The sequence below is a fragment of the Oreochromis aureus genome, linkage group 3, assembly GCF_013358895.1.
Source record: "Oreochromis aureus strain Israel breed Guangdong linkage group 3, ZZ_aureus, whole genome shotgun sequence".
NCBI lineage: Eukaryota > Metazoa > Chordata > Actinopteri > Cichliformes > Cichlidae > Oreochromis > Oreochromis aureus.
In genome coordinates, this window is record NC_052944.1 from 29,167,509 (window position 1) to 29,180,968 (window position 13,460).

At 39.1% G+C, this 13,460-nt stretch overlaps 1 protein-coding gene across 4 annotated transcripts in view; it reads left to right on the plus strand.

The window, feature by feature from the left end:
• The first annotated feature begins 2,116 nt into the window (after positions 1-2,116).
• LOC116312707 (low affinity immunoglobulin gamma Fc region receptor II-like) overlaps positions 2,117-13,460 on the plus strand; it is a 100,624-nt gene continuing 89,280 nt past the window's right edge. Inside the window, exons 1-9 of one of the 4 annotated variants that reach the window (XM_039609876.1) lie at positions 2,117-2,256; positions 5,098-5,491; positions 5,641-5,901; positions 6,155-6,403; positions 6,551-6,670; positions 6,928-6,993; positions 7,155-7,205; positions 9,063-9,128; positions 9,257-10,325. In XM_039609876.1, coding sequence (XP_039465810.1) covers positions 5,182-5,491; positions 5,641-5,901; positions 6,155-6,403; positions 6,551-6,670; positions 6,928-6,993; positions 7,155-7,205; positions 9,063-9,128; positions 9,257-9,342 — 1,209 coding nt within the window. In that variant the 5' untranslated portion in view covers positions 2,117-2,256; positions 5,098-5,181 and the 3' untranslated portion in view covers positions 9,343-10,325. Of the gene's footprint in view, positions 2,257-5,097; positions 5,492-5,640; positions 5,902-6,154; positions 6,404-6,550; positions 6,671-6,927; positions 6,994-7,154; positions 7,206-7,319; positions 7,790-9,062; positions 9,129-9,256; positions 10,326-13,460 lie in introns of those variants that run through there. The other 3 variants (XM_039609877.1, XM_039609878.1, XM_039609879.1) reach the window with 3 other exon arrangements.

Consider the following 13,460-nt stretch of genomic DNA (forward strand, 5'->3'; position numbering starts at 1 on the left):
TTACCCAGAGTCACTGACCTAAAAGCTTCAGAACTGTTTAGGTATGATTTTTTGGTTTTATGCAATTTTAAGGAATCATGTGCATGTTTATATAATTTTCCTATTTCATAACAGCAGATAAACCCAGGGCCACACTGACAGCAGGAACAACAATCATACCAGTAGGGGGCAGTGTGACACTGACCTGCTCTGTGCAGAGCTCTGATGGATGGAAATATGAGTGGTTCAGACGAACCCAAAGAAGCTCTGAAGTTCAAATCAGAGATCAACAAAACAGAGATATCAGAGTATCTCAAGGAGGAATCTACCGCTGCAGAGGAACAAGAGGAAACCCAGTTTACTACACTGATAAAAGTGATGATGTCACCATTGAGATAACCTGTGAGTTCAGTCATTTAGTTTGAAATATACATTCACTCATGATTATCAAACATACAATGTTAAGTTTTCTGTGTTGATTTCATGTTTCTAATTGTATCTCAACTGTTAATATGTGTAAACAGTTTCCAATAAAGTTGTTGTAAAACAACAACCCAACTGGCCTCAGATATTCAGAGGTGAGACGATCACTCTGACATGTGAGGTGCAGGAAGGAGGTGAAACCACTGAGTGGGAGTATGAATGGCGAGGACCCAGGACACCCACACAGTGGACACACAATAATGATGTGACATTCAGAGTTTCTGAGTCCAGCAGTGGAGACTACATGTGTAAGAGTCGACGCAGAGATGACTCATATTCTTCAACAGAGTGGAGTGAAGCCTTCACATTGTCAGGATCAAGTAAGTCATGTTTGTTGTGTGATCTCCATTTGACAAATGTCATAATGGTCAGCACAGGATGAATTCAATGGTCTACAAAGCATGTTCCATTGTTAGTCAGACAAAGAGCTGCAGCTGATAGTAGCCTCATTGTAGACAGTTTGTCACCACTTTGTGTCATCAACTTTCAGCTGGTATAGAGACGCCAATGCTGACCTGCTGCTCCATCAGCTGAGGACAATAATGACACAAATAAACAGGATAAAAATATAGTTCTTCAGACTCCCCCAACAAATAACAACTCTACAACTTCTTTAAAAAAGAATAAAAGTCATTCTGGCCAATCATCTCATTAAATACTGCCGTATGTTAAAATTAATATGAAATACACAGACATGACTGGGTTTAAAACAAAGGTTTTTGATTTTATTTATTTTAAACTCATTGATTTGCTTTTTAACCCCGAAGTCATTTTATGAAAGCAAATCAGACTCATTCCAACTTCTTCCTGAAAATGCCTCATTTGTATAATATTGTGACTTTGTGTGCAAATGTGTTGATGTTCATTCTTTAAAAAAGTTTCTGTATGTGAATCAGCTGTTTTTCAGTCACTTCATTCAAAAACAAACAAACAAACACAGATAAACAGTGCAAGTCGGGCCTTCCCAGCTGGCCTCAGATCAGCTAACAGTGTATAGTTCACCTGTCTCTGCATTTAGGAGTACAGTTTGGTGGCAGAGCATAAAAGCAGTCTCACCTTATTCTTGATTCACTCTGATAAAGTTTTCATCATGTTATATACATCCAGCGTTAGCTCCTGGCTCTCTAGCTGGCTAACAGTTAGCTGAGATACCTGTGCTGTCCTCATGTGCTGCTGCCAGTTGTTGATTCTCATCAAATTTGCTTTGAAGACACTTTTTTTTCTTGTGCTGTTGATGCCTGTTTGCAACTAGTTGATGATCACACTGAGATCAGGGACCGACCTACCTGAGAAACCTGAGATCTATTATTGAACTCCATCCATCTCCTTAACCCATTATTTACAGTTGTGACCTATTAAGCACTTACTGAATTAAAAAAACAACAACTACAAATTGCATATTTTTAAATGATTATTGATTTTTTACTTTAATATAAATCTTTAATCTGTATTTACTATATAACAACGTTGGTCATGAAGCAAGTGATAATCTAATGTTTGTATTTCCTGTAACTTCAACAGCAAGTAAACCCAGAGCCACACTGACAGCACAAAGTTCAATCCTACCAGCAGGGGGCAGTGTGACACTGAGCTGCTCTGTGGAGGGCTCTGCTGGCTGGAAGTTTGACTGGTTCAGACGTGATTCAGTCTCTTCTAAAGCTCAGCTCATGAGAGGAAATGAAGCAAACAGAGTTATTAGTGTCTCACAAGGAGGTCTGTACCACTGCAGAGGAGGGAGAGGAGATCCAGTTTACTACACAGAGGACAGCAGTGACGTCACAGTTACAGAAACTTGTGAGTTGAAATTTTATAAAGTTTATAGTTGATATAGTTTATATTTCTACCAAACTGAGATCACATAATAACATGTGATCTATGCTAAAACATTAGCTAGCAACTGTGAGTCTGTTAACCTTTAAATGAGGGAAACTCCGAGTTTTCTGTTCCAGAAAGAGACTAACTTACACTCTGAGTCTGAACTGAACTATGGCAGGTTTTCTTCAACAAACTCTTGATTTTCTCTCTGACTCTTCCCCTCCTGCTGCACCAGCAACCAGTGACTGACACTCAGTTTAATTTCTTCATTCATAAAGTCGCTTTCAAAGCTCAGAGTGGAGCCAGTTCATCTACACAAGGTGATTCAGTTCAAGTTAAATGAGGGCAGCAGCGTTATCATCATTGTTAAGGGCCACAGAGGAGAAGCCACAATAACAATTAATTCCTGCAAATACATTTAAAGTTCAGGATCAGTCTGTCCACCTTCCAGATTGGATGTCTTATTCATATTTCAACAAGCATGACTTATATTCATGTTTATTACTCACGTTCAGTCCCAGTGTTCTTACAGCTCACATTTCTCCATCTTTTCAAATCATAAGCAGAAACATAAATGCATTTACAATGTTCCACCTTTTTCCATGTAGTTCATGAGGTCTCTCGGTGCAAACATAATAAAAGGACACACTCGCTCTTCCATAAGCAATTAAAAGCTTCTATAGCTCCACAGTGCATCTTATAGCAGTACTCAACTTTAAAGCAAACCACTCTCTTAGCTTAGTGAAATTATAGAGGACAAATGTTCCTGTTCTTGATATTAAAATGAAGCAAAATAAACACACATCATTAGCAACAGACTGAAGATAACTGCTTCTACCTAATATCTTCTTCTACATTCACATGTCAGTAACATTCACATAAACAGCTTTGTAGTCGTAGAATTATACTCAAGGCACTAACACATATTTGGGTCGACAACTTTATATTAAACAGTAAATATTCACAGTTAAAATAAAATAAATTATATGACCTTCATGCATGACAACATGTGGCTACTCATGAGTGCTACTAATAAAATCACAAACCCTTACAAGTTAGCATACAGATGAAAACTTGACTCTATGTGACGGGAAATAGTACTAACCTGCAAATAAATTTCAGAAGCAATGTAAACGCAGTGCACTCGGTTCACCTTCCAGATGTGGTGTTGCTCAACTTTACTGTCCTTCTGTACAGTCCATGTGAAAAAAACAAAACATTACAAATACTGGTCATGTCTCCAAAATGACTTTGAGTCCTCACAATCACTAAAATCAACTGTAAAAAAATAAATAAATAAATGAAATTAGTGGATTAACACAAAGTGGACACATATTTGGTGTGTGCTACATCATCATAAGTCAGTTTGAGGTCACTGACTATCTTGTTGAGGGCAGTCTGTGCTGGGATTCAGTCTATAACCAAACTCAAACATATCAATAATGTCATTTTCCTTCACAAAATTTTTATTTGTATAAATACAGCTTTTTCTAGTACTTCACTAAAAGAGGGAGGTTTAATATTCGTCTGTAATATATTTGTGTCCAAATCTGAATTCTTTAAAATCACAATAAAAATGATGGCGGTTTTAAAAGTTAGAAGTTCGAGGTACATTTTGTTGAAAACAAAGGTGAATTCCTCACATTTATCAGAGGCCTGATGTATCTCATCTGCATATAGATTTATAGTGTTTGATTATAGTGATGAATACTCTGGAGTTGCTTGTACTGTGAGCAGTGAGCAGTTCTGAGACGTTCTCTTCTCTTGACTTCCTGGTAACTTTGTTGTAAAAAGTGACAGAATGTTTTTAGCCTAACGATGACTTCTAGTCCTGTTTTCCAGCATCTCCTCTCAGCAGCTCTGCAGATCCTTTTCAGGCTGCAGACAGACTGTTCAGTCACATTCAGGCGTCTCAGTTTGAGTGGAGCAACTAAATCAGATTCTTTAGTCGAGGTGTTTTATTTTGGTGGATAACAGCAATGCATGATTTCAGATAAGTTTATTTCCCTGCCAGTGAGGATGTGTGACATCATCTCTAAATAACTGCGTTCACTGAAGAGGTTGAAGTTCTGAGTGTAGCAGACACACTCGGTCCCTGAGTTTTTCCAGCAAGATGGTGCACCACCACATTATGGGTGGCAGGTCCGAGCATTCCTACATGAACAGTTTCCTGGAAAGTGGATTGGTCGTCGTGGGCCAGTTGAATGGCCCCTGTTGTCTCCGATCTGACCCCTTAGACTTTTATCTTTGGGGTCATCTGAAGGCAATTGTCTATGGTGTGAAGATACGAGATGTGCAGCACCTGAAACTACGGATACTGGATGCCTGTGCCGGCATTTCTCCTGCGGTGTTGCTACCAGTGTGTGAAGAGTGGGAGAAGAGGGTTGCATTGCATTGACAATCCAACACAATGGGCAGCACATTGAACACATTTTATAAGTGGCCAGAAACTTGTAAATAACTCATGAAAGAATAAAGTTACGTTGAAACCAAGCACACCATTGTTTTTCTTGTGATATTACCAATAAGTTTGATGTGTCACATGGCCCTCTTCCTATTGAAAAAACAAAAGTTGTATCCAAGATGGCCGACTTCTAAATGGCCACCATGGTCACCACCCATCTTGAGGAGTTTGCCCCCTAACATATACTAATGTGCCACAAACAGGACTTTAATATCACCGACCATTCCCATGTTATTACGGTGTATCCATATAAATGGCCCACCCTGTAGAACATCAATAACTCACTTTACTCTCATTTAAACAGCAGAAATTTTATGTTTCTATTTGTTTCTAACTGGATATTTTTCTGTGAACAGTTCCCAATAAGCCCACTGTGACCCTGCAGCCATCCTGGACTCAAATATACAGAGGAGAGACGATCACGGTCAGATGTGAGATCCATGGAGGAGACACTGAGTGGGATTATGAGTGGGAAACAAACATCATGGCTGAGTCCTGGAGCCTCAGTAACTCTGAACTGTGAGGTTGAACATCCGTCTGCAGGATGGAGCTTCTACTGGTATAAAGCTGTTCCTGATCTATCAGAGAAATCCTCCAGTTATGAGCTGCTACCTGATGGCAGTCGGACTGCACAGGACTCCTACATCATTCATGGACAGACACACACAGCAGGATATGTGTGCAGAGCTGGAAGAGGAGACCCAGAGTATCACACTGATCACAGTCAGCCAAAGTTTGTCTGGTCTGCAGGTTAGTTTGATTCTCTCTAATAAGTTGTGTCATCACTGTAAACCACTAAGATTCAGCTCATTAATTGTTTTTTTTTTTTCTAATACTAATTTGATATTTTGAATCCTAACATCTGTGAGCTTTGTCTCTTCACTGCATGTTGTTTTCAGATGTTCATTCAGCAGCGTCTCTCACAGTGAGTCCTGACAGAGTGCAACACTTCACCTCTGACTCTGTCTCACTGACCTGTGAGGGAAACTTCACTGAGTGGAGAGTGAGGAAGTTCTCTGAGGACGGCCGACTGTACTCTGACTGTAGGAGAATGACTGGATCCACATGTAACATCAACACATCAAAGTCAGATACTGCAGTGTACTGGTGTGAGTCTGGATCAGGAGAGTTCAGCAGTGCAGTCAACATCACTGTACAGAGTATGTTATTATACATTTACTTCTTGGATTTGAATGATTTAAACATCACATGAACATTTGTCCCAATTTTGCTGTATGTGGAGTAATTTACGTGATAAAAATAAAACACATACAGCAGTTTTTAAATACACAAGATCAGATCTTCATGATAAAAAGCATTTGTACAATCTGTTCTTATTATTGTTTGTCAGCTTTTTCTAAAAGTGTGCACCAGCTGATGTGACTGAAACAATTGTGTGTGATTGTGTCACAGATGATGGTAATGGTCCTATCCTGGTGAGTCCTGTTCATCCTGTGACTGAGGGAGCTTCTGTTAGTCTGAGCTGCAGTTTGAGAACACAAAAAATACTTTCCAATGTGTTTTTCTATCACAATGACAAACTTATTCAAAATGATCCCCGAGGGGAGCTGAAGATCTCTGCAGTGTCAAAGTCTGATGAAGGTTTCTACAAGTGTCAGTACTCAGGAAGAGAGTCAGCACAGAGCTGGATGTCAGTTAAAGGTGAGCAGGATCAAAACATTTGATGCGTTTTTGTAAATGAGTTTTGTTTTAAGGCTTGAAGTCACCTCGCTTCATTTTCTGAGAACTTTCCTAAAATTATTTTATGAATTATAAATTATAATTAAACTTTATTGTTTGTTGTCACAGTAACTGTGTCAGGAGCTGACGGCTCTTCATCTCCTGTGTGGTTGATTGTTGGACTGGTTTGTGGAGTCTCTCTCATTATTATTCTCCTGCTCTTGTTGTATCGCTGCAGAAGAACCAACAGTGAGACCTTTTCCTTTATTTATCATCATTCAATGAAGCTGTGTTCAGAGTTTGACATGGGAAATATGGGACAAGGAACTATAACTTTATATCCACACTGACACTTAAAGCCTGTCGCAGGACCTACGTTGAACACTGACGTCTCTGATGTGGAGAATAGATTACTTCAAATGTTCTTTTTAATTATCATTCAAAGACACAAATCCATCATGAGGTTCATTTAAAAGCAAAAGTCTTATTTTACATTTTTAATAAAGGTGCTGTTAATGAGCAGACGTTCAATCAACATCATCAGCAGCCAGTGTACTCCTCTCTTCTTGCTGGTTAGTTTTTCATCTATTTATAATATTATGATGCTGCTGTTTGCAACAAGACTGTACTTATTACATCTGCTGCAGCTTTTAATATAAATGTTATTTTCAATAATATTTGTGTTTAATTTAATATCACAGACATGAGGTGACTGATTTTCTCTGACCTGCAGGTGATCGTTGTGTCTATGAGATAATCAGAAGATCTGAAAACTCTGACAATGGTGAAGTATAAACTTTCATTAATATAGAGCTTGTGGAAGCTGGATGATTATACAATAACTGTGTTTAACATTGAAGTCTATGCATCCAACTATTTTCTTACGCTTGGGGGCCAGGTCGTGGGGGCAGCATCCTAAACAGAGAGGCCACATCCTCCAGCTTGTCTGGGGGAACACCAAGGCTTCCCCATACCAGCCCACAGATATAATCTCTTCAGCATTTTCTGGGTCTGCCCCAGGGTCTCCTCACAGTGGGACATGCCTGAAAAACCTCACACAGGAGGCATCCTTGTCAGATGCCTGAACCACCTCAGATGTGGTTCTACTCTGAGCCCCTCCCACATGGCCAAACACCTAACCCTATCTCTAAAGGAGAGGCAAGCCACCCTTCGAAGTAAGCTTATTTCCACGATCTCGTTCTTTGGGGTCACTAACCCAGAGCTTGACCATAAGTGAGGGTAGAAATGTAGATTGAGAGCTTAACTTTTACGGTCAGTTCTCTCTTCATCTTGACGTACCGGTACAGTGGACGTAGCACCAATCTGCTCCCCTCTCCTCCTGTGAGTGGTGGGCCTATAGGAGGGTGGACTAGGGCTGGGTATCATCACTAATTTCTAGAATCGATTCGATTCTGATTCACAAGGTCCCGAATCGATTTGATCCACGATTCGATTCGATTCAATTCTATTTGAATCTGGGAAATTTTGACAGTCAGAAATATTATAATTCAGATCAGTACATTTACATATTTTTGTATCTACAAAAAGGAAGCTGACACACGCAAGACTTTATCAAAGGTGTGAGCGTCACAGCAGATGCCTTTGTGTCAAAGTAGCTGAAGATAAAACAGAAAAACATGAAGGTGGTTTTCCTGGCCTGGATTTTATAAAAATATTCTGCAGTACATCAAAAACGAAAGAAAACCATTAATCAACATATGAACGTTACCTCTGACGTTACAGCGGTTTTATTAGAGACACAGCTAAGCGTTTTGTCGTGGTGGAAGCAAAACAGTAAAAGTCAGAGTGATTTCATGACGATGTTTATGTGAAGCGTAGTTTGGATCTTCTTTTGCTGCTGGTTTGGTCAATATTGTTTGGAGAGAGATAAAACTAACAGCTTTAGAATCAGCGCTAAAAGGGCGTGAACACAAAGCGCGGACCCGCCGACAGATCAGAATCAGCGAGCTGTCGGCTTTCAGCCCCGACCGTGTCCGTGCCGTCAGGTGAGAAAGGCGACATCTCACTGATTCTGATCCGCGGGTCCGCGCTGTGTGTTTACGTCTTTGTGCAGAATCCGTGTACCTGCTCTCATTTACTGTCTTAGCTGTTTCCTGGTTGTTGAAATTTTGTGAGGTTTCACCTGAGATTCTGGCATTTCGGGCAAAATAAATTTATATTAAAAAATCGATTCAGGATTTTAATGAATCGATTTCACGTTATCCAAGCCAGAATCGATTTTAATCGATAAATCGATTATAAAAACCCACCCCTAGGGTGGACCCATGTCCTTTTTTTGGGCTATGCCCAGCCAGGCCCCATGGACCAATGCCTGGCCACCAGGCGCTTGCTCTTAGGCACCCTCCCCAGGCCTTGCTTCATGTTGGGACCCTGTTAACCCTTTCAAGGGCAGAGTGAACTGTTCCTTTCATTCAGGTTTTTTTAAAATTATTATTCTTTGTCTGGTCCTGGGTGAGGGACCGGATAAAACTTGCCATTGGAGACCCTACCAGGAGGCACCACCCCTCTCCTCCAACAACAACATAGCCCCTGGGATCCATGGGACACACAAACCCCTCCACCACAATAATTTAGAGATTCACGGAAGGGAACATTAACATCAGTAAGATTATTATTTCAGGTCCAGCAGAAGATGTTTACGCCAATGTCGCGTCTGTGATTCAGCTCAAAGTCATTAACAAGACAAGTGAGTGCACAAAATGCAAGATTTAAAATGTAAATTATACAATGGTAATTATTCTCACTGATAATAAATGCATTTAAGCAGAGAACAGAGGGAGTTTGTTTTGAAATGCTTTCATTTGATCACCTCAGCAGGGCAACGTGGTGACGCAGAGGAGAGCTCTGACTACAATAATGTCAATCTGTCAGGGTGCTGGGTCGTTGACCAAACATTCTGAGGTTATTTTGCTTTTGTGAGTCTCTCTGTGAAAGTGTGAAGATGGTCTAAGTTTAAGTTTATACAGTTTAACCAGGAGTTTAGTTCTTTCTATGTTTCTGAGTTTTCTTGTATTTCCAGTTTATGGTTTGTTGTCTGTGAGGTTCCACTTGTGTTTTTGTCTCATCCCTGTGTCGCTTGTGAGAGTCTGTCATGTCATCCATGTTTCTGCTCACTCGCCCTCCGTGTGTCTTAGTAGTGTCAGTGTGTTTTGTCTTCTCCTTCTGTTTCATCTTTTGTCTCCCTGTTTGTTTATCCCTGTTTCTGCATCAAGCTCGTGTGTTCATGTACTTCCTGTTTTATTTTGACAGTATTTCATCCCGTGTTCAGTGTGTTTGGTTTGGCTTCCCTGTCTCGTTACATTCAATTCATCAGAGCTGTTTTCCAATGTGTTTCCACTTCACTGATCATCTCTCAATCCTTCAAAGGTGTGTCGAGGTATTCCCAGTGTTCCACGTTTTCTGTTAGTTTAAGTTTTAGCTTTCCCAGTTTAGTTTTTTTTTCTCAGTCAGTTCTTTGTTTATTTTTGGATAACCTGATTTGGTTCATGTTTGTTTCCAGCCCTGAAAAACGTTTTTTGTTAAAATTTTGATTTTGCCTCTAGTTGTCTGCATTTGGGTCCTTACAAAGAGCCACACAGTCTGCAGCCACAGATTGTGACAAAATCCAAATTTAGCCACAGCTCTAAAATCTTAACAGCAGCTCTTTAGCTGTTTTTCTCTTTAAAGTCTCTTAAATACTTGACGTCACTTTGAGTGAAAAGGAGAAGATTTTGAATTCAAAGCAATGATCCTGATAGCCTGAGTTTATATTTCCTTCAGAAAGAATCACTCAGTGTGTTTCACTTGTTTCTCTCCCATTAGATAATTTTTATTTACTTTAATATACTGTAGATCTTTTTTATCTTTATAATATATTAAAATAAAATAAATAATTAAAAAGTCTTTCTGTGAAGCACTTTGTAACTTTGTTAATAAAAGTGTGATATAAATAAAGTGTGTTGTTGTTGTGTGTCAGACTGAGAGTACATGTTACAGCTGTTCAGTGTTGTGCATGAATCCACTGAAGGAGAGCATTCATTTAAAGACGCTCATTGTCATTTAAAACAACTTACAACCCTCCAAAATGAACTAAAGCTGTCAACATAATGAGAAGTAACAACTGCTCTGACGTTATGCTCAGCAGCCTTTTTACTGTGTAGCAGAGTTTTTCCAGTTTTCTCAGGAGGTCCGGCTCGTACTTTCATGTAATACCGATTTATTTTGACAGTGTCAGTCACATGTTCAGCAAGACCATGATAACTCTGTGTATGACACATGAATCTTAATTTTCTATTTTATGTATTTTTATTCCACTGTAATGTCTTTATTATCTGTTCAATAAAGTGAGCTGTAAAAATTCAAATCACTTTTAAACTACTTAAAATATAGTTTCTAACTTTCTCTTCTGCTTCATGACTTTTTTATGCATTGAAATTGAAGGAGCTCATGATTTCTGGCTTAACCACACAGAGAAGAGGAAACACAGCCTGTGGTTTGAGCCACAAGTCTTCCTTTCAGCAGATTTATGATTGATTCATATTCTCATCAAACTTCACACAGCAGAGAGGAAACAAGGAGTTCAGACAAAGAGCACAGTGGGAATTTCATAAGCAGCTGTTTTCCTGATTGTTGATTTATGATCTGCTCGTTTAGTCCTTCTGTGTTCATTTTATTGCTACATGATGTGTTACTAGAACATTTGAAGCCATTTATTTATTATCAATGAACCATCAAGTCATTGTTTAATGTAAGTTCTCATATTTTACTTTTTAGATGCACATTAATTTTAGTTTGCATCTGTGTGGGTTTCCTCCATGAACCCCAGCTTCCTAACCAGCTGTTCTTATTATTTATGATATGTTCATTTAGTTATTCTGTTTTCACTTCATTGCTACCTGACATCTTGCTAACAGAACATTTGAAGTCATCTATTCTCCACATCAGAGAGACATCAGTGTTCAATGTAGGTCCTGTGACAGGCTTTAAGTGTCAGTGTGGATATAAAGTTATAGTTCCTTGTCCCATATTTCCCATGTCAAACTCTGAACACAGCTTCCAAGTCCAATCACTGGACTGTGCTTACAGCTGGTGGCCAATAGAGGGAGACATTAATCCATTTATAATTTATTGTAAAGAATGAGAACGTGTTGATATGACTGAAGAACAGAGAGAAGATGATATTGACTTTGGACCCTATCGTGAATATAATCAGGCCTTGGATGGATGTCATAGTGATCAAAGCATTTACATTAACAAACTTTAAAAATACGGTTTTATTTTTAAAATTCCACAAGTTTTATTGGACTCAAATAAATAGTAATCATGGGCGGATCGATCCAAATATTGATCATTTTGATACCAGCATTTGTATCAATGTTGATCAATACGAGTGTAATGAGCTGGATACTTCAGTTTCTGTTCTCCTGTATGCACTGCTGCGGTTTCATCAAAGAGGCAACCTGGCTGTCTGTGTAAATGCTGCTGCTTTCAGGTGTCACAGAGCAGCTGCAGTTTGCTTCTCCTCTCTTGTGTTTTATTTTTTACTGTCACTGACTCAGCAGTGCCGGCAAACAAGTAAGCAAACGTGCTCAGCTAACCAGGACCGTCCAGCAACGCAGTAGGTAGAGAATATCCATGCAGATAACTGTGGTAATAGTGATATTTCAGTTATATTACTTTAATTTTCAAAGTGGAACTGGCTCAATTATTCTAAGACCTTGATATAATACATTTATCTCACTGAAGCATTTAAAAGAAAACAATTACAGGAATTGAAACAAACATACCAAATATAGTATGGCTCAGATTTAATTCAATATAATTACCCTGTTGTGCTAAATGTGAAAAGGATACTGTATGATTACTGTAGTTAAAATACTATTAGATGTGCTAGATTATTGTTTTTTATTTCGGTCCCAGGTTTTAACTAATTAATAATCCAAAGCACAAAAGAAAAAACTTAATGGCCATGAAAGTTCATTTATTCAGAATTAGCAATCTGATGATGTAGTTAATAATTAAACAGTATTGGTACTGGTATCAGTATCAGTGATACAGGTCTTGTATTTTACTTGATATCAGATTAATATCAAATCTTGCACACGTCTAGAAATAGTGAAATATTAAATTTATTAAACTGTTAAAACTTCAGCACCATGGACAGCGCACAAGGTTTTCACTGAAGGAGCTGTGCTCTCTAACACGTGACTGTTTGTAGTGGTGGACCTGCACACATTTAGCTGCATGCACATATAGATCTGTCTTTCACATTTATGGGCATAGGTTAATAATTTTCATTAAAAACAAAAATGAAATAATTTACTGTTGTACTGTTTCTAGGGTCCCTGTCCCTGGGTTACATCATGTCACTGCAAAAGTGTATGTATATGTGAAATAAGAAATCTCAAGAGAATCTGTCTCTCTCTCTGCCCACAAAACCACATATAAATATATTTTTCTCTGTGTAACTTCAGACAGTCAGATCCTTGTCATTCTCCACCTTTCTCATGCAAAAACACCTCTCAAATATAAACACTGAGTTGTGTTTAGAGCTGGTATTCAACAGAGGGTGCAATTTAGTTATTTATTGCAATGAATTAATCTGCTTGGCTGACTGTTAAATATTCCAGTCCTTCTACTTGAAGGTCACTGGGTGTCCATCTGAAACTGGGAAATTAAGGAGGAGTCGGCCTCATTAAGTGCTAAATGACCCAAGAGAACAGCCTTGATTGCTGCCACCATGCCTCGCAGGGTAACTGCACATTTATCACCTCCAGCTGGGACTGCAGAAACTGCAGGATCATTTCAACTGTGGGGGTCCAGCTGGTGGACCTCACCAGGAGGCCAACAGCCACCAGCAGAAGGATTAGTAGTCCTGGTGGGTGGTGTAAAAGACTCCTGTAGTGTTCTCACTTCTGGATCAGGCTGGATCAGGGACTACAGAAACTGCAGGATAATGTCAACTGTGGAGCCGGATTATTGTTGTTTTTTGTTTTGTTTTTTTGTCTTTGTGTGCTTTTTGTCTTCTTTTTTATGGCAC